Source organism: Mobula hypostoma, chromosome 6, assembly GCF_963921235.1.
Source record: "Mobula hypostoma chromosome 6, sMobHyp1.1, whole genome shotgun sequence".
NCBI classification, from domain to species: Eukaryota; Metazoa; Chordata; class Chondrichthyes; order Myliobatiformes; family Myliobatidae; genus Mobula; species Mobula hypostoma.
Window position 1 is genome coordinate 131841781 of NC_086102.1, and position 19956 is coordinate 131861736.

Below are 19956 nucleotides of genomic sequence, written 5' to 3' on the forward strand. Positions count from 1 at the left end.
AATTTTAATCATGAGAAATTTTGCAGATGCTGGAAATCCAGAACAACATGCACACAGTGCTGGAGGAACTTAGCAAGTCAGGCAGCATCTATGGAAATGAATAAGCAGTCGATGTTTCTGTTCGAGACCCTTCATCAGGACTGGAAAAGAAGAGGGAAGATGATAAAATATAGAGTTGGGAAGGAGGATAGCTCAAAGGTGATAGGTGAAACCAGGTGGGTAGGAAAGGTAAAGGGCTGGAAAGGAAGGAACCTGATAGGAGAGAAGAGTGGACCATAGGAGAATGGGAAGGGGGAGGGGACCCAGAGCGAGGTGATAGGCAGGTGAGAAGAGGTAAGAGGCCAGAATGAGGAATAGAAGAAGGGCAGAGGGGAGAGAATTTTTTTTTAAGCAGAAGGAGAAATCGATATTCATGCCATCAGGTTGGAGACTAGCCAGACAGAATATAAGGTGTTGCTCCTCCACCCTAAGGGTGGCCTCATCTTGGCATGTGCCAGAATGGGAATTGGAATTAACATGTTTAACTGCCGGTAAGTTCCACTTTTGGCAGATGGAGCGGAGGTGCTCAATGAAACAGTCCTCAATTTACGACGGATCTCACCAGTGTAGAGGAAGGCACATCTGATGCACTGGACACAATAGGTGACCCCAGCAGGTTCACAGGTAAAGGGTTGCCTCACCTGGAAGGACTGCTTCGGGCCCCTGAATGGAGGTGAGGGAGGAGGTGACTGGGTAGCTGTAGTATTTAGGCTGCTTGCAGGGATGTGCCAGGGGAGTGATTAGTGCAGAGGGGTGAATGAACAAGGGAATCACAGAGGGAGCAATCCCTGTGGAAAGACCACAAGGCCATAGGATATAGAAGCCGAAGTAGGCCATTTGGCCCATCGAGTCTGCTCTACCATTCCATCATGGCTGATCCAACTTTCCTCTCGGCCTCAATCTCCTGCCTTCTCCCTATATTCCTTCATGCGCTGACCAATCAAGAATCTATCAACTTCTGCCTTAAATATACATGAAGACTTGGCCTCCACTGCTGCCTGTGGCAAAGAATTCCACAGATTCACCATTCACTGGATAACAAAATTCCTCATCTCCATTCTAAAAGGATGCCCCTCTATGCTGAGGCTATATCCCCTGGTCTTAGATTCTCCCACTGCAGGAAACATCCTTTCCACCTCCATTCTATCAAGGCCTTTCACCATTTGATAGCTTTCAATGAGGTCACCCCTCATTCTTCTGAATTCTAGTGAATAAAGGCCCAGAGCCATCAAACACTCTTCATATGACAAGCCATTCAATCCTGGAATCATTTTCGAGAACCCCCTTTGAACCCTCTCCAATTTCAGCACATCCTTTCTAAGATAAGGGGCCCAAAAATGTTCTTAACACTCCAGGTGAGGCTTCACCAGTGCTTTATAAAGTCTCAACATTACATCCTTGCTTTTATATTCTAGTCCTCTTGAAATGAATGCTAATATCGCATTTGCCTTCCTCACCACAGACTCAACCTGCAAATTAACCTTTAGGGCACCCTACACAAGGACTCCCAGGTCCCTTTGTGCCTCAGTTTTTGTACTTTCTCTTCATTTAGAAAATGGTCTACCTTTAATTTCTTCTACCACAGTGCATAACCATACACTTCCTGACACTGCACTCCATCTGCCATTTCTTTGCTCATTCTCCTAATCTGTCTAAGCCCTTCTGTGGCCTCCCTATTTCTGCAAAACTACCTGCCCCTTCACCCATCTTCATATCATCTGCAAACTTTGCAACAAAGCCATCAATTCCATCATCCTCATCATTAATATATAATGTAAAATGGATCAGACCCAACACAGACTCCTGTGGAACACTAGTCACCAGCAGACAGTCAGAAAAGGCTCCCATTATTCCCACTCTTTCTCTCCTGCCAATCAGTCACTGCTTTATCCATGACAGCATCTTTCCTGTTATACAGTGGGCTCATAGCTTGTTAAGCCTCATGTGTGGTGCCTTGTCAAAGGCCTTCTGAAAATCCAAGCACACATCAACTGATTCTCCTTTTTCTATCCCACTCGTTATTTCCTCAAAGAATTCCAACAGATTTGTCAGGCAAGGTTTTCCCTTGAGGAAACCACGCTGACTATGACTTATTTTATCACTTGCTTCCAAGTAACCTGAGACCTCATCCTTAATAATTGTCTCCAACATCTTCCCAACCACTGAGGTCAGACTAACTGGCCTATAGTTTCCTTTCTTTTACCTTTCTCTCTTCTTGAAGAGTGGAGTGACAAATGCAATTTTCCAGTCCTCTGGAACCATTCCAGAATCTAGTGATTCTTGAAAGATCATTACTAATGCCTCCACAATCTATTCAGCCACCTCTTTCAAAACATCTGGTCCAGGTGACACCTACCTACTCTCTAGAAATGGTAACTTCACACACTTCATGACCCCTGACACCTGGAACTTCCACCATACTGCTAGTGTCTTCCACAGTGAAGAATGATGCAAAATACTTAGTTTGTCCGCCATTACTAAAACTCCAGTATTGTTTACTAGCAGTCTAATATCCACCCTCACCTCTCTTTTACACTTAGTGTATCTGAAAAAACTTTTGGAATCCTCTTTATATTATTTGCTAGCTTACTTTCATATTTCATCTTTTCCTTTTTAATGACTTTTTAGTTGCCTTCTATGGGTTTTTAAAAGCTTCCCAGTCCTCTAACTTCTCAGTTAATTTTTGCTCTATTATATGTCCTCTTTTTGGCTTTTATGTTGGCTTTGACTTCTCTTGTTAGCCATCGTTGTGTCGCCTTGCCTTTATAATACTCCTTCCTCTTTGGGATGTATATATGCTGTGCCTTCCAAATTGCTTGCAGAAATTCCAGCCATTGCTGCTCTGCCATAATCCCTGCCAGTGTTCTTTTCCAATCAATTCTGGCCAACTCCTCACTCATGCCTCTGTAATTCCCTTTACTCCACTGTTATACTGACACATCTGACTGTAGCTTCTCCTTCTTGAATATCAGGGTGAATTTGATCATATGATCATCTAACCTGAAAGGTTCTTTTACCTTAAGCTCTTTAATCAATTCTGGTTCATTGCACAACATCCAATCCAGAATAGCTGATCCCTTACAACCACAAGCTGCTCTAAAAAGCCCTCTCATAGGCATGCTAGAAATTCACCCTCCTGGAATCCAGCACCAACCTGATTTTCCCAATCTACCAGCATATTGAAATCCTAATGACTATTGTAACATTGCCCTTGTGGCATGCATATTCTATCTCCCGTTGTAATATATGTCAACCACATCCTTACTACTGTTTGGGGGTCTGTATACAACTCCCATCAGGGTTTTTTTTAACCTTTGCAGTTCCTTAGTTCCATCCAGAACGATTCAACATTTTCTGACCCTATGTTCCCTCTTTCTAAAGATTTGATTTCACCTTTTACCAACAGAGCAACATCACCCCCTCTGCCTCCCTGCCTGTCCTTTCGATACAATGTGTATCCTTGGACATTAAGCTCCCAGCTACAATCTTCTTTCAGCCATGATTCAGTGATGCCCACCTGCCAATCTGCAACTACGCTACAAGTTCATCTACTTTATTCTGTATACTGTGCACATTCAAATACAACACGTTCAGTCCTATATTCACCCATTCGATTTTATCTACTTTTTACATTGCAACTCATCCTGTTGACTGCAATCTTGTCCTATCAACAGATTCTCCTCATTGTACATTGCCTCTGTTTGTAAATGAGCTACCTCATCTTCAGCATTATCATCTGCCTTTCCTACGATACTTCTTGCATTGAAATATATGCAGCTCAGGACACTAGTCGCACCATACTCAACTTTGTCGAATGCTCACCTCCCCCTCGTACCCCATCCATTATTTATTTATATACACACATTCTTTTTCTCTCTCTCCTTTTTCTCCCTCTGTCCCTCTCACTATACCCCTTGCCCATCCTCTGGGTTTTCCCCCCCTCCCCCTTTTTCTTTCTCCCCAGACCTCCTGTCCCATGATCCTCTCATATCCTTTTTGCCAATCACCTGTCCAGCTCTTGGCTCCATCCCTCCCCCTCCTGTCTTCTCCTATCATTTTGGATCTCCCCTCCCCCCTCCCACTTTCAAATCTCTTGCTAACCCTTCCTTCAGTTAGTCCTGACGAAGGGTCTCGGCCTGAAACATTGACTGTACCTCTTCCTATAGATGCCACCTGGCCTGCTGCATTCACCAGCAACTTTGATGTGTGTTGCTTGAAATTCCAGCATCCGTAGAATTCCTCGTGTTTGCGTTTCTCGACTTTGTCTGTTGTCTTACCAACATCTGCATGCTATTTTGGCACAGGAAGTGAGGAGATGCTGTGCAGGCTACCCCCAGCAAATCCTTGGTCTGTGTTGGTCATTGACAAAAACAATGCATTTCTTGTCTGATTTGATCCACATGTGACAAATACTGCTAATCTTTAATCTTTTTGTATTGTATATCAGTGAGACCCGATGTACATCGGGGGACTGGTTCGCCGAGCACCTACACTCCATCCGCCAGGAGAAGCAGGATCTCCCAGTGGCCACCCATTTTAATTCCACTTCCCATTCCCATTCCGATATGTCAATCCATGTTATCCTCTACTGTCGTGATGAGGCCACACTCAGGTTGGAGGAACAACACTTTATATTCCGTCTGGGTAGCCTCCAAACTGATGGCATGAACATTGATATCTTGAACTTCCGATAATGCCCCCCTTCACCGTTCCCCAGCCCCTTTTCCCTCTTTCATCTTACCTCCTTGCCTGCCCATCACCTCCCTCTGGTGTTCCTCCCCACTTTTTTCTTCCATAGCCTTCTGTTCCCCCCCCCCCCGACTTCTCCAGCCCTGTATCTCTTTCACCAATTGACTTCCCAGCTCTTTACTTCATCCCTCCCCCTCCCGGTTTCACCTACCTCCTTGCGTTTTTCTTTCCCCTCCCCCACCTTTTAAACTATTCCTCAGCTTTTTTTCTCCAGTCCTGCCCAAGGGTCTCGGCCCAAAACATTGACTGTACTTTTTTTCCATAGATGCTGCCTGTCCTGCAGAGTTCCTCCAGTGTTTTGTGTGAGTTGGTTATATTAAAATAACAGAGCTTAAAGGTTATTGAAGTCAACAGAGGAAATTTTAAGTGAAAGCAGGTAGGTGGGAATTGAATTCGAAGGAGATGGTTGCTGTGTGAGAGTAAGTAGTGTTTTATTATGCTCTTCTTTATTCCACTAGACCCAGAAGAAATCTGGTCATAAATTTCAAAATTAAGTATGCTAGAAGAGAGCAGTTAACTATGTATGTGATATCAAAACATTTGTAGAAGACAATGAAACTGAAGGAAGAATTTGATAAGATGGGAAAATGAGCTAAGACATGGCAGATTGGATTCAATCTCATTAAAGGTGATGTATTTTCAATAACTAAATAGCACACATAAACTTGAGGAAAGATTAGTTTGATCAAGCCAAAGTACTTGGAAAACAGGTTCACCAGATATTAAAAGCAAGATCTCATTGCTAATTCTTTAAAATGAAAACATTTTGTTTACTGTGAGAATGAATACATGTTATTATAAATATTAGCTTTCATTTCTGTGCAGATCCTATCTAGCTTGCTGGGTATTTTGCATTTTCTGGTTTCGTATTTGAACTGTTTTTCCTTTTTTTCCCCCTCCAGAGTTGACAATATTCTAATCAAGCACCAAGCATCTATCTCAGGGATCATGGGTTTAATTAAATCCTTATCTTGTTACCAAATGTTCCTGAAGAAAGATCCAGAAGCTGCTAAATCTTTACTTGAAATAACAGAGCAAAGGTAAGAATCATAACTGATGTGAGAAATTAGTTGATCATTTGGTTAGTGCTCAAATCTGGGGTTGATTGAAAGTTGAGTAAAAGCAACAAACAAGCTGGAGTGAGCTACGCTGTGATTTATTTACAGAGTGAAAGTGGATTCTTTAGCAGAATAGCATGGTTTTCCAGCCAGTCACTCCTCGTGTACTTCAATACTTGTGGATCAATTCAGGAAAGCTAGTGGGATATCTAAAAGGCAAATCATTTTTATCAAGTTGTATTGACTGTTGTTGGTGAGATAATGTTGCAGATTGGAAACGAGGTGAAGGCCTTGGAGAGGCAGCAGAAGGAAGTTACTGGAATAGTATCAGGATTCCAGCATTACTGACAAAGCCAGATTCTAACCACCCCATTAACACAAGAATCATTGGTCCTTCATGTGGTCTTGGATCACCTGGACTATACTAATTCTTCGTCAGGTTGCTGTTTGTTGACTACAGCTCAGCATTTAACACAATCATTCCTACAGTTTTAATCAAAAAATCTCTGAAACCTGGGCCTCTGTACCTCCCTCTGCAACGAGATCTCCGACTTTCTCACTGTCTGACCACGGTCTGTGTGGATTGGAAATGACATTTCCACCCTGCTGATAAGGGTCATTTCTTCGGCGGTTGAACGGGGCACGACTGTGCAAGCGTGTGAAAGTCAGACCGTGAGGCAGCGGGAGAGTTAAAAAGTGAGCAGATTAACGGAGCAGGCGACATTGTAGAGGGAGACAGAGTAGGAAGGCTTTAGCTCAAGGGGCTTCAGCGAGCAGAGGCTGAGGACGAGCTTCACTCCCAGTGAGGTAAGACCAGGTAAGTTCCTTTAATTAATTTAATTACCTTAAGAGTAGGTAATGGAGGCAGCAGTTAGGGCAGTCGAGTGCTCCGTTTGCAGTATGTAGGAAGTCAGGGCGAGCACAGTTGTTCCTGATGACTAAACCTGTAAAAGGTGCATCCAGCTGCAGCTCCTGACAAACTGGGTTAGGGAACTGGAGCTGGATGAACTTTGGATCATTCAGGAGGCAGAGGCAGAAATAAACAGGGGTTCCAGAGAGATAGTCACCCCTAAGAGTCAGGATACAGGTAGCTGGGTGACTGTCAGGAGACGGAAGGGGAATAGACAGAATGAGCAGAGCACCCCTGTGGCCGTTCCCACCAATAATAAGTATATCATTTTGGATACTGTTGATGAGGATGACCTACGAGGGACAAGTTGCAGTGGTCGTGTCTCTGGCACTGAGACTGAACCCTCAGCTCAAGGGAAGGAGGGAAAAGAGGAGAGCAGTAGTGATAGGGGATTCGATAGTAAGGGGGACAGATAAGAGGTTCTGTGGAAGAGATCAAGAATCCCAGATGGTCTGTTGCCTCCCTGGTGCCAAGGTCCGTGATATGTCGGATCGAGTTCTCGGTATTCTCAAGAGGGAGGGTGAGCAGCCAGGTGTCATGGTCCATGTAGGGACCAATGACGTGGGTAGGAGGAGTGAGGAGGTCCTGAAAGGTAAGTTTAGGGAGTTAGGCACTAAGTTAGAGGACAGGACCTCCAGGATAGCAATCTCAGGATTGCTACCAGTGCCATGTGCAGGCAGGTTTAGAAATTGTAAGTTGGCACAGATCAACACGTGGCTGAAGACATGGTGCAGGAGGGAGGGCTTCAGATTTACACATAATTGGGCAGTTTTCCAGGGAAGGTGGGACCTGTTCCGACGGGACGGATTACATCTGAACTGGAGGGGAACAAATATTCTTGCAGGTAGGTTTTGTAGAGAGGCTCCAGTGGATTTAAACTAGATACAAGGGGGGGGGGGGGAGGGAAACCAGAGTGTAAGAACAGATGTAGGGGAGGAGGAAGAAAAAGGAGATGGTAAAGTTGTTTGCACCATTAGTGATAAACAGTAAGTGGAAAATTTCTTAAATGCATTTATTTTGATGCTTAGGAGCATTGTAAGAAAGGTGGATGAGCTTAGAGCATGGATTGATACCTGGAAGTATGATGTAGCTATTGGTGAAACATGGTTGCAGGAGGGGTGTGACTGACAAATAAATATTCCTGGATTTCATTGCTTCAGGTGTGATAGAATTGGGGGGACAAGAGGAGGAGGTGTTGCATTGCTTGTCAGAGAAAATATTACAGCAGTGCTCTGGCAGGATGGATTAGAGGGCTCATCTAGGGGGGCTATTTGGGTGGAATTAAGGAATGGGAAAGGTGTAGTAACACTTATAGGGGTGTATTATAGACCACCTCATGGGGAGCGAGAATTGGAGGAGCAAATTTGTAAGGAGATAGCAGATATTTGTAGTACGCACAAGGTTGTTATTGTGGGAGATTTTAATTTTCCACACACAGACTGGGAAACCCATACTGTGAAAGGGCTGGACGGTTTGGAGTTTGTAAAATGTGTGCAGGATAGTTTTTTGCAGCAATACATAGAGGTACCAACTAGAGAAGGGGCAGTGTTGGATCTCCTGTTAGGGAATGACATAGGTCAGGTGACGGAGGTATTTGTTGGGGAGCACTTTGGGTCCAGTGATCACAATGCTATTAGTTTCAATATAATTATGGAGAAGGATAGCTCTGGACCCAGGTTTAAGATTTTTAATTGGAGAAAGGCTAACTTTAAGGAGATGTGAAAGGATTTAGAAGGAGTGGATTGGGACAAATTGTTTTATGGGAAGGATGTAATAGAGAAATGGAGGTCATTTAAAGGTGAAATTAGGGTACAGAATCTTTATATTCCTGTTGGGTTGAAAGGAAAAGTTAAAAGTTTGAGAGAGCCATGGTTTTCAAGGGATATTGGAAACTTGGTTTGGAAAAAGAGAGATATCTACAATAAATATAAGCAGCAGGGAGTAAATGAGGTGCTTCAGGAATATAAAGAATGTAAAGAATCTTAAGAAAGAAATTAGAAAAGCTAAAAGAAGAAATGAGATTGCTTTGGCAAGTAAGGTGAAAATAAATCCAAAGGGTTTCTACAGTTATATTAATAGCAAAAGGATAGTGAAGGATAAAATTGGTCCCTTAGAGAATCAGTGGACAGCTATGTATGGAACCAAAAGAGATGGGGGAGATTTTGAACAATTTCTTCGGTATTCACTAAGGAGAAGGATATTGAATTGTGTAAGGTAAGGGAAACAGGTAGGGAAGTTATGGAAACTATGATGATTAAAGAAGAGGAAGTATTGGCGCTTTTAAGGAATATAAAAGTGGATAAGTCTCTGGGTCCTGACAGGATATTCCCTAGGACCTTGAGAGAAGTTAGTGTGGAAATAGCAGGGGCTCTGACAGAAATATTTCAAATGTCATTAGAAATGGGAATGGTGCTGGAGGATTGGCGTATTGCTCATGTTGTTCCATTGTTTAAAAAGGGTTCTAAGAGTAAACCTAGCAATTATCGGCCTGTAAGTTTGACGTCAGTGGTGGGTAAATTAATGGAAAATATTCTTAGAGATGGTATATATAATCATCTGGATAGACAGGGTCTGATTAGGAACAGTCAACATGGATTTGTGCATGGAAGGTCATGTTTGACAAATCTTATTGAATTTTTTGAAGAGGTTACTAGGAAAGTTGACGAGGGTAAAGCGATGGATGTTGTCTATATGGACTTCAGTAAGGCCTTTGACAAGGTTCCACACAGAAGGTTAGTTAGGAAGGTTCAATTGTTGGGTATTAATATTGAAGTAGTAAAATGGATTCAACAGTGGCTGGATGGAAGATGCCAGAGAGTAATGGTGGATAACTCTTTCTCAGATTGGAGGCCAGTGACTAGTGCTGTGCCTCAGGGATCTATACTGGATCCAATGTTTGTCATGTACATTAATGATCTGGATGATGGGGTGGTAAATTGGATTAGTAAGTATGCAGATGATACTAAGATAGGTGGCATTGTGGATCATGAAGTAGGCTTTCAAAGCTTGCAGAGAGATCTAGGCCAGTTACAAGAGTGGGCTGAAAGATGGCAGATGGAGTTTAATGCTGATAAATGTGAGGTGCTACATTTTGGTACGACTAATCAAAATAGGACATGCATGGTAAATGGTAGGGCACTGAAGAATGCAGTAAAACAGAGGGATCTAGGAATAATGGTGCATAATTCCCTGAAGGTGGAATCTCATGTGGATAGGGTGGTGAAGAAAGCTTTTGGTATGTTGGCCTTTATAAATCAGAGCATTGAGTATAGGAGTTGGGATGTAATGTTAGTTGTACAAGGCATTGGTGAGGCCAAATTTGGAGTATTGTGTACAGTTCTGGTCACCAAATTATAGGAAAGATGTCAACAAAATAGAGTATAGAGAAGATTTACTAGAATGTTACCTGGGTTTCAGCACCTAAGTTACAGAGAAAACTTGAACAAGTTGGGTCTTTATTCTTTGGAGCGTAGAAGGTTGAGGGGGGACTTGATAGAGGTGTTTAATTATGAGGGGGATAGATAGTTGACGTGGATAGGCTTTATCCATTGAGAGTAGGGGAGCTTCAAACAAGGGGACTTTTTTTTGAGAGTTAGGGGCAAAAGTTTAGGGAAACATGAGGGGGAACTTCTTTACTCAGTGTTAGCTGTGTGGAACGAGCTTCCAGTAGAAGTGGTAAAGGCAGGCTCGATATTGTCATTTAAGTAAAATTGGATAGCTATATGGACAGGAAAGGAATGGAGGGTTGTGGGCTGAATGCAAGTCGGTGGGACTAGGTGAGAGTAAGCGTTCGGCATGGACTAGAAGGGCCGAAATAGCCTGTTTCTGTGCTGTAATTGTTATATGGTTATATAATCAACCCTGGCACATCTCAAGGATGTGTACTTGGCCCATTGCTCTACTCTCCACACACATGACTGTGGTTAGGCTCAGCTCAAATGCCATCTATAAATTTACTGACAACACAACTATTGTTGGCAGAATTTCAGATGGTGACGAGAAGGTGTATATCAGTGAGATAGATCAGCTGGTTGAGAGGTGATGCAGCAGCAATCTTCCACTTGACGTTATTAGTAAGGCCAAAGAATTGATTGTGGACTTCAGGAAGGGTAAGACGAGGGAACACGAACCAATCCTCATAGAGGGATCAGAAGTGGAAAGGATGAGCAATTTCAAGTTCCTGTGTGTCAACATCTATCCTGGACTCAAAATATCGATGCAGTTACAAAGAAGGCATGACAATGCTTATATTCCATGAGGAGATTTGGTATGTCACCAAAGACACTCGCAAATTTGTACAGACGTACAGTGGAGAGCATCCTAACGGGCTGCATCGCTGTCTGATATTTGGGGGGGGGCAGTGGGTACTGCACAGAATTGAAATAAGCTGCTGGAAACTCAGCAGGCTCCATGGGCACTAGCCTCCCCTGCATCAAGGACATCCTCAAAAGGTGATGTCTCAAAAAGGTGGCATCCATCATTCAGGACCCCCTTTACCCAGGACATGCCCTCTTACTGCTACCATCAGGGAGGAGGTACAGGAGCCTGCAGGCACACATTCAATGATCCAGGAACAGCTTCTTCTCCTCTGAAATCAGATTTCCGAATGGACATTGAACCCATGAACACTACCTCACTACTTTTTTTCTCCCTTTTTTTTGCAAAAAATTTATTTATACTGCACTTACTGTAATTTAGTTTTTATCATTATTGCAAAGTACTGCTGACACATAACAAATTTCACAACATATGCTAGTGATGGCAGAGAATCTCACCTGGTCCCTCAACACCAGCTCTGTAGCAAAGAAAGTCCAGCAGTGTCTCTACTTTCTGCGAAGGCTGAGAAAAGTCCATTCCCCGCCCCCCCCCCATCCTCACCACATTCTACAGAGGTTGTATTGAGAGCATCCTGAGCAGCTGCATCACTGCCTGGTTCAGAAATTGCACCATCTCGGATGCAAGACCCTGCAGCGGATAGTGAGGTCAGCTGAGAAGATCATCAGGGTCTCTCTTCCCGCCATTAGAGATATTTACACCACACGCTGCATCTGTAAAGCAAACAGCATTATGAAGGACCCACACACCCCTCATACAAACTCTTCTCCCTCCTGCCATCTGGCAAAAGGCACTGAAGTATTTGGGCTCTCATGACCAGACTATGTAACAGTTTCTTCCCCCAAGTCATCAGACTCCTCAACACCCAGAGCCTGGACTGACACCAACCTACTGCCCTCTACTGTGCATATTGTCTTGTTTATTATTTATGGTAATGCCTGCACTGTTTTGTGCACTTTATGCAGTCCTGGGTAGGTCTGTAGTCCAGTGTCATTTTGTGTTTTTTACATAGTTCAGTGTAGTTTTTGTATTGTTCATGTAGCACCATGGTCCTGAAAAACATCTCATTTTTACTGTGTACTGTACCACCAGTTATGGTTGAAATGACAATAAAAAGTGACGACTTGATATTAAACCTGATTCTGATTCAGAGGATGCCAAAATAAGGTGTCAGGCAAAGTTGACGTGATCTACAACGCACTGCCTAAAAGCATATGTGTTTCAAAAAGAATTTGATGTACTTGATGGGATTAAAATTTCAGGTCAATAAGGAAAGAGAAGAAAGGGAACTAACAGTAGGTCCCAAATGGCCTCCTTCTCTACTTTAAGGATTTCATAATACTGCACCCAGTGTTATTCTCCAGTCACCAGGGGAACCACAACAGGGTTATTGAATCTTACTGAAATCGGAAGCAAATGTTACACAATGTCTCTGACATTTCTTTATCAAGGACTTTTTGGTGCCTGGTGTGACTGTGATCAAAGTCACAGGAGGGACACTGAAGCTGGTGATGTAGAAGTCTTTATTCATCATAACAAGCAGGCATTCTCATGGAGACTCTCACTAGAGGGTCACAAACCAAAAGTACATCCCATTTTCCCCTTAAGATCAAAGGTAATTCAATACAATCTCAATAGTTACAATGATATTTTATGCTTCATTATTTTGCTTTGACAATGCTACCTTTGAATTACATCTCTACAGTGGGAAACACCTCTGGATGCTTAAACACCCTGGTTGCTAAGTAATTCACACAGATAGACTAAAAACTTCTGAAGACAAAGAGCCAGACACCCACAATCAATGTTATCAGGGCTGTCTCTGAGTACACATAAACTATTGCTTGCCTCTACCTGTGCCCATGTTTGATATGTTAAGTGACAACATCAGTCTGGTCTGCCAGCTTGAACTCAAGTCACAATGGTGCAAATAATGTAGTCCATGTTGCCTGGATTGATGCAAGCCAATTAACACATCCCCATTGTCTTAACATCTGACTCATATATATGCAAATATACCATGGTCATTTTTTTTGTAAACCATCTCTCTCAGTCTGTGGGCTTGTAATTTCAGTTTGTTGCTTGCAATTTACAATAAAACATGAAGACTGGTTCTTGCTTGAATTAATATCTGCTATATTCACTTTAACTCCAGAATACTCCCTAAAGTGCCTTCCTCCCTTCCCTTTTCACAATATAAAAATCGATTAAAACTCACTGAGAAAGCCATCTCCCTAAAATAAATCCACCCTTGCAGGCCTGATGAAATATTGCCACAAACATTCAAACTCAGTTAACCCTTTTATTACACAAGGTTTGAATAATGGGAATTTATGCTGCAAATCCACAGGGCTTCTATGAAACCACACCTGGGGCTTCTATTTGTTTTTGATTTCTAAAAAAAGTTGTATGTCCTTTGAAGAGGATTGTTTATTTTACGTATTAAATACAGTGCAGAATAAGTCCTCTGGCCCTTTGAGCCGTGCTACAGCAACCCTGATTTAATCCTAGCCTCGTCACAGGACAATTTACAATGGCCAATTAACCTACTAACCAGTAGGTCTTTGGACTGTGGAAGGAAGCCAGAGGTCACAGGGAGAATGTGCAAACTCCGTACAGACAGTGATGGGAACTGAATCCCGGTCACTGGTACTGTAAAGTGTTGTGCTAACCACTATGTACTGTGCTGCCCTTGGGGGAGAAGGTCATGAGAGGATCCCGTTGATATATACAAATTTTTAATGAGGTTTGACAAGAGAGACGTGATGTTGATATTTTCCTTTGCTGATGTGCCTTGAGTCCAAGATTTGCAATCTCAGATTATAGGGTCAGCCATTCAAACAGAGAGAAGAAATTTCTTCACTTAGAAGGTATTGAACCTAAGGAATTCCCTATCCAAGAGAGATCTGGAGATTCTTTTGCAGAGTATACTTGACACAGATAAATGGATATCGAAATACTAAAGGAGTTATGGGATCTGGGTCTAGTGAAGAACAGTGATACTGAGGTAGAAGATTAGCCATGATCATGTTGAAAGGTAGAGCGAGCACAAGGAGCTTACTGCTTCTGTTCCCTATGCTTATTTTGAGTTCTGTATGGATAGTTGGATAATGCACATATACAAACTTTAGCTCAACAGATTTGCGGATTGTTATGGAATTAGGAAGGACTGGGTGAAAAATGAAATTCAGCCATGATTTTAGTAAATGGTAAAGAGGATCAAAGCTCTTCTATCCTCCTTTTGCTCGCAATTCTTGGTGTAGGTCTTCCTAGAGTGAGACATCACACCACGGATAACGCAAGACAATTTACTGCAGACTTCAGCTCAAATGAAAATTTTTGGGGCAGCAGGGAATTAATTGACTATTGAGACCAACAGTAATTCTTAAGAAAGATGGAAATTAAATTTATGAAAAGGTAACAGAATCAACTAGGGTATAGAACTAGTAACAAAGACCATAAGATATAGGACCAGAATTAGACCATTTGGCCCATCGAGTCTGTTCCACCATTCAATCATGGGCTGATCCAATTCTTCCAGTCATCCCCACTCCCCTGCCTTCTCCCCATACCCTTTGATGCCCTGGCTAATCAAGAACCAATCTATCTCTGCCTTAAATACACCTAATGTCTTGGCCTCCACAGCCACTCATGGCAACAAGTTCCACAGATTTACCACCCTCTGACTAAAGTAATTTCTACGCATCTCTGTTCTAAATGGATGTTCTTCAATCCTGAAGCTGTGCCCTCTTGTCCAAGAATCCCCTACCATGGGAAATAACTTCGCAATATCTAATCTGTTGAGGCCTTTTAGCATTCGGAATGTTTCTATCAGATCCCCCCTCATTCTCCTGAGCTCCAGGGAATACAGCCCAAGAGCTGCCAGGCGTTCCTCGTGCGGTAACCCTTTCATTCCTGGAATCAGTCTTGTGAATCTTCCCTGAACCCTCTCCAAAGACAGGGAAAAGAATATTCCATTAAATGAGAGAATAAAAAGGAAAGTAAGGAAAACTATAAACAATTCTCTAGGAAATATGTTACCTCATGTAATAATTGTTGCTATTCTAGATTTGATCTGACAGATTGACTAGCTTAACTTTCTGTGCTGAGTTATGCGCAGCAGGAGAAAGCTCACAACTGGAGAAGGCAAAGAAAAAGATTCCATTTGTGCAAATTAAACAATGGAATGACACAAATCAAATGGAGGTCTGAAGGCCCTCAATTTGATGGGGTATTTGTACCTCTCCAACACAGCATATGGTTAACATATTTCTGGGGGCAAAATTTGCCACCCCATTGCTCCAACTGCATGAGATGCTGGAAGTGTTTTACTATGTATTCCAATGTGTTCACACAGTACATGATCTGAAACTCATTAGACTTTGATTTCTATTTTTCAGACTTCTGCAAGCTATGGGAGTTTCTTCCAACGATACTGTGGTGGAAATAACAATGAATTCCTTTTGTTTACTGGCCAGCAAACCAGAGTAATGTGGGTTTGCTGTTCTCAGGCCGGTTATACCAAAGTTGCATCAATGACTGCATCAACACTGTTTCCTGACCCATGCGGAGCTTGTTAACTTCATCAACTTTGTCTTCAACTTCCACCAGGCCCTCAAATTTACTTGGTCCATTTCCGACACCTCCCTCCCCTTTCTCGATCTCTCTGTCTCGATCACTGGAGACAGCTTACCTAATGATCTTTTATAAACTCACTGACTCTCACAGCTACCTGGACTATACCCCATCCTGTTGATTGTAAAAATGCCATCGCCTTCTCTCAAATCCCCTGTCTCTACAGCATCTGCTCTCAGGATGAGGCTTTTCATTCCAGAACTAAAAGTCTCCTTCTTCAAAGAAAGGGGTTACCCTTCCTCCACCATCAATGCTGCCCTCACCAGTATCTCTTCCATTTTGCCCACATTTGTCCTCCCCCAACCCACCAGTGATACGGTTCCTCTTGTCCTCACCTACCACCCCACCGGTCTCGGCGTCCAGCACATAATTCTCTGTAACTTCCACCATTTTCAATGGGATCCAACCACCAAACACATCTTTTCTTCCCCCCACTTTTTGCTTGTCCATTCAATCCTCCCCACTATCTCTCTCCTGGCACTAATCCTTACAAGTGGAACAAGTATGGATAAGAACAGGTTGAGTGAACTCAGCATTTTCTCCTCGGACCGACGGAGGATGAGAAGTGACCTGATAGGGGTGTATAAGATGATGAGAAGCATGGATCATGTGGATAGTCAGAGGCTTCTTCCCAGAGCTGAAATGGCTAGCGCGAGAGGGCATAGCTTTAGGATACCTGGAAGTAGGTACAAAGGAGATGTCAGGGGTAAATTAGTTACACAGTGAGTGGTGAGTGCGTGGAATGGACTACCGGCGACTGTGGTGGAGACGGATATGATAGGGTCTTTTATGATACTCCCGGATAGGTACATGAAGCTTAGAAAAATAGAGGGCAATGGGTAACCCTAAGTAATTTCTAAGGTAAGGACATGTTGGGCACAGCTTTGTAGGCTGAAGGGCCTGTACTGTGTTGTAGGTTTTCTATGTTTCTAAGTGCTACACCTGCCCCTACACCACCTCCCTCACTGCCATTCAGAGCCCAAAACATCAACTGTTTGCTCTTTTGCAAATATGCTGCCTGGCCTGCTGAGTTCCTCCCGCATCTTGTGTGTATTGCTTCAATTTTCAACATCTGCAGATTTTCTCTTGTTTCTGATATCAAAGGAACATCCCAGTTCCCTTGAAGATATTTCACAAACAATCCTTGGTAGGTCCTGGTGTGAGCACAGACACCATTTGTGATACATTTTAAATGGATAAGGGAAGGAATCAAAATGGGGTTGACGTTCATCTTCATCACAGGACACAAGCAGGAAATATTGGATCGGTCACCTGTTACAAATTCCAGCTCGCTCACTTCTCTGTTGCTGAGGAAAAAGGAGTTTCAACTCACCCAAAAGTTAAGATTTTAGTGTGCCAGGTACTGCATATTTCTGGGTCTTTACAATGGCTAAGTTTGTCAGCAATTCAAGGGACATCTATAAACAGATATATGTTAGGACTTTCCAATCTGATGGACTTTTGTTGTAATTTCAGCTAACCACCCAGCTCATTACAACTAGTTTCATTGTGCAAATCTTATACCTATGGGGTTGATAGGGCTCATTGAAAACTTAAGGGCTCTCTGGACAGGGCTGGCATGTGTTCCATCTGAATGTACTGGCCTTGAGCATCTGCTTTCACAGGGATTGCTACTCCCCCAAAATCTCTTTAGATTTACACTGATGTGGATCCAGAAGGAGCAAGAGATAACTCGGGTCCCAGAACATATTTTTATTCTTGTTCCCACTTAAAGGTCTAAGTGCAGGCCTGCTGAATGCAAGAACTACTGCTGTCAAATTTAGTTGGACGTATTCCTGCAGATATTTTTTCTTCCCACCAATTCCACCCCCACCCCTGACAGACATCATAACCTTTCCCCTCACCTACAACAAACAAAATGAGAATAAAAGATACACTCCTGGGTTGCTCACAGAACTGTCAACGAGACTTATAGCTCCCGGTAAGAGATCAAAATTAAATGTGTTATCAAGTCACATATATGTTATCATACACAATCGATTCTGATTAACTGGGACACCTTGGGACCAGTACATTTTGGCTCATTTAAGCAGCTGTCCCAATTAGAAGTTTCACAGAAATAGTTAAAAAGGTATAAAAAAAAGGCAAGCTACCATTTAACAATTATGTATTTAAATTAAATACAGAACAAATTAGAACAATACCAATGTTATTGCAGTACTATAAAACTGTATATTGGTTCCTAATAGTATCATCCAGTGAATGCTGCCATATTCTTCCGATTGACTGTAAATGAACAAAATCAGCTCAGGCACCTTATATAGATCATGAACTGCCTTTGTACAATCCTTTTAATGAATGTACCTTCCAACTCTTCATTTTCATTGTAATATTCAAGAATATTGATACTTCCAAATCCTTTGTAGTTCCTGACTTAAATTAATGAAATAGTTTCATTTTCACTCCCAGCCGTTTCTGGCATCTACAAGCCTGAATGCTTGAAATCACAGTTAGCAAAACAGTTCTGAATTGTTTTACTGCTTATTTCTTGCCAACTATCAGTGACAAGGAACACTGCTTTCTGAACACAAACACATACAAATTGTGTTATTTAAAAACTGTTTGCAAAAGCACAGTGTAATGTCCCATGGCCACATGTGTGCACGCGACTGATGCTACTTACAAACTGTTCAGCAACACTCTCCTGGCCCAATTCAGTGGCATTATATCCCAAATAAACAAATGGATCACGGCTATTTTCTCAATTTGATTTTGTTCTTTAAGAGTTGTCCCAAATAAGTGTCTGTCCTGATTAACTGATGGCCCAATTAACCAGAATCCACTGTACTACCTTGAGATTCATTTTTATTTATAGAAAAATAAAGAAATGCAACAGAATTTACAAACAACTATATGCAGCAACTATATTATCTGGTCAAGACAGCATCAGCAAACAATGATTCCTTGGGTGACATCTCCCAGATCGCAGATCTTTTAAACTATTTCTACACCTTCTGCTTGTTCATTCTGAAACTGTTGGTGCTTGTGCCATACAGCTTGGATCTCGATCGAAGGATCCAGCACTGTACTATGTCCGGACAGCAGCCTCGTGGAGAAAACCAAAGCTGACGCAGGGTCATGAACAACTCCATCTCAAAGCAGTGAGGAAGACTGAAGCATCGAGGTGAAGCTGTTTGGACTCCTGACAGAAGCCAGAAGTTCGACGACCGCCCCCAACGGGGGCCAGAGGGTCGGCAATGGAGGCCACTCTTCGGACCAGGTGTGAGTTCTGTGTCATGGAAGGATTGTTCAATGTTCTGAGATTTATGTGATTGGACTGTACTTTATATTGATCCCCTTCAGTTTCTCAGTATTTTCTTTCTTGTGGCTGATTAGTGGGTGGGTCATCTGTAAGGTGTGTGTGTTGATGCCACTATTCCTGTTCTTTTTTTCCCAAGCAAGACAGTTACTCGCTGCCTTTATTCTCTGCGGGGCAGGAGTTTGGGGGGTGAGTTGCTATTGCCACTGTCTTTTTTTTCTCTGAGTGGGGGAACTGGAATTTTTTATTGTTGCTGTGTTTTTTTCTGTGGGAGAGGGGATCAGGATTTTTATTGCTGCTTTCTTCTGTAGGGAGGGGGCTTGGGATTGTTATTGTTGTTGTTTTTCTTGTGGGGGGTCAGGGATTGTTGTTATTGGTGTTTTTTCCCTATGGAGGGGGTTAGGGATTGTTATTGTTGGTTTTTGGTGGGGGAAGTGTAATTGATGTTTTTGGCGGGGAAGTGTAATTGATGTTTTTTTCTGTGAGGACGAGAATCGGGAACTGTTATTGTTGCTGTTTTTACCTGTGGGGAGGGGTGGGGGATTCTGGGGTCTGAGTTTTGAATCTTTTATTTTTTTTCATCTGTACTTCATGGACAAATATCAGAGTTGTACTGCACATGCATACTTTGACAATAAAATGAACCTTGTAATCAGTAACTGATGGCCAATATGCAAAGAGTAAAGAAGCAAATAATAAAAATAATACTGAGAACAAGCTGTAAAGACTCCTTGAAAGAATGTGACATAACTAGTGAATGATGTACAGGGTACGAAGCTCATCCATAGCCACTTCACTCCTGAAGAAAACAATCAGTTCTCAATTTGAAAATGTCTAAATCTATTTGACAGGTCCTTTTGTTATAAAACTATAATGTAGTAAATATGTGTGTTTATTTTGCTTATTACAGAGATTACAGTCCATCTTAATTAGACCATTGTTTCTTGGCT

General features: G+C 42.4%; 1 protein-coding gene across 5 annotated transcripts in view; it reads left to right on the forward strand.

Moving 5' to 3' along the window:
- si:ch211-93g23.2 (uncharacterized protein LOC100005086 homolog) overlaps positions 1–19716 on the forward strand; it is a 36406-nt gene extending 16690 nt beyond the window's left edge. Inside the window, exons 5-7 of one of the 5 annotated variants that reach the window (XR_010018415.1) lie at positions 5691–5828; positions 15492–17668; positions 18563–19716. Coding sequence is in view for 1 of the 5 variants with exons in the window: in XM_063051722.1 (XP_062907792.1) it covers positions 5691–5828; positions 15492–15582 (229 nt within the window). In the remaining 4 variants the exon portion in view is untranslated. Of the gene's footprint in view, positions 1–5690; positions 5829–15491 lie in introns of all 5 variants that reach the window. The other 4 variants (XR_010018416.1, XR_010018417.1, XR_010018418.1 and 1 more) reach the window with 4 other exon arrangements.
- Positions 19717–19956: the final 240 nt, after the last annotated feature.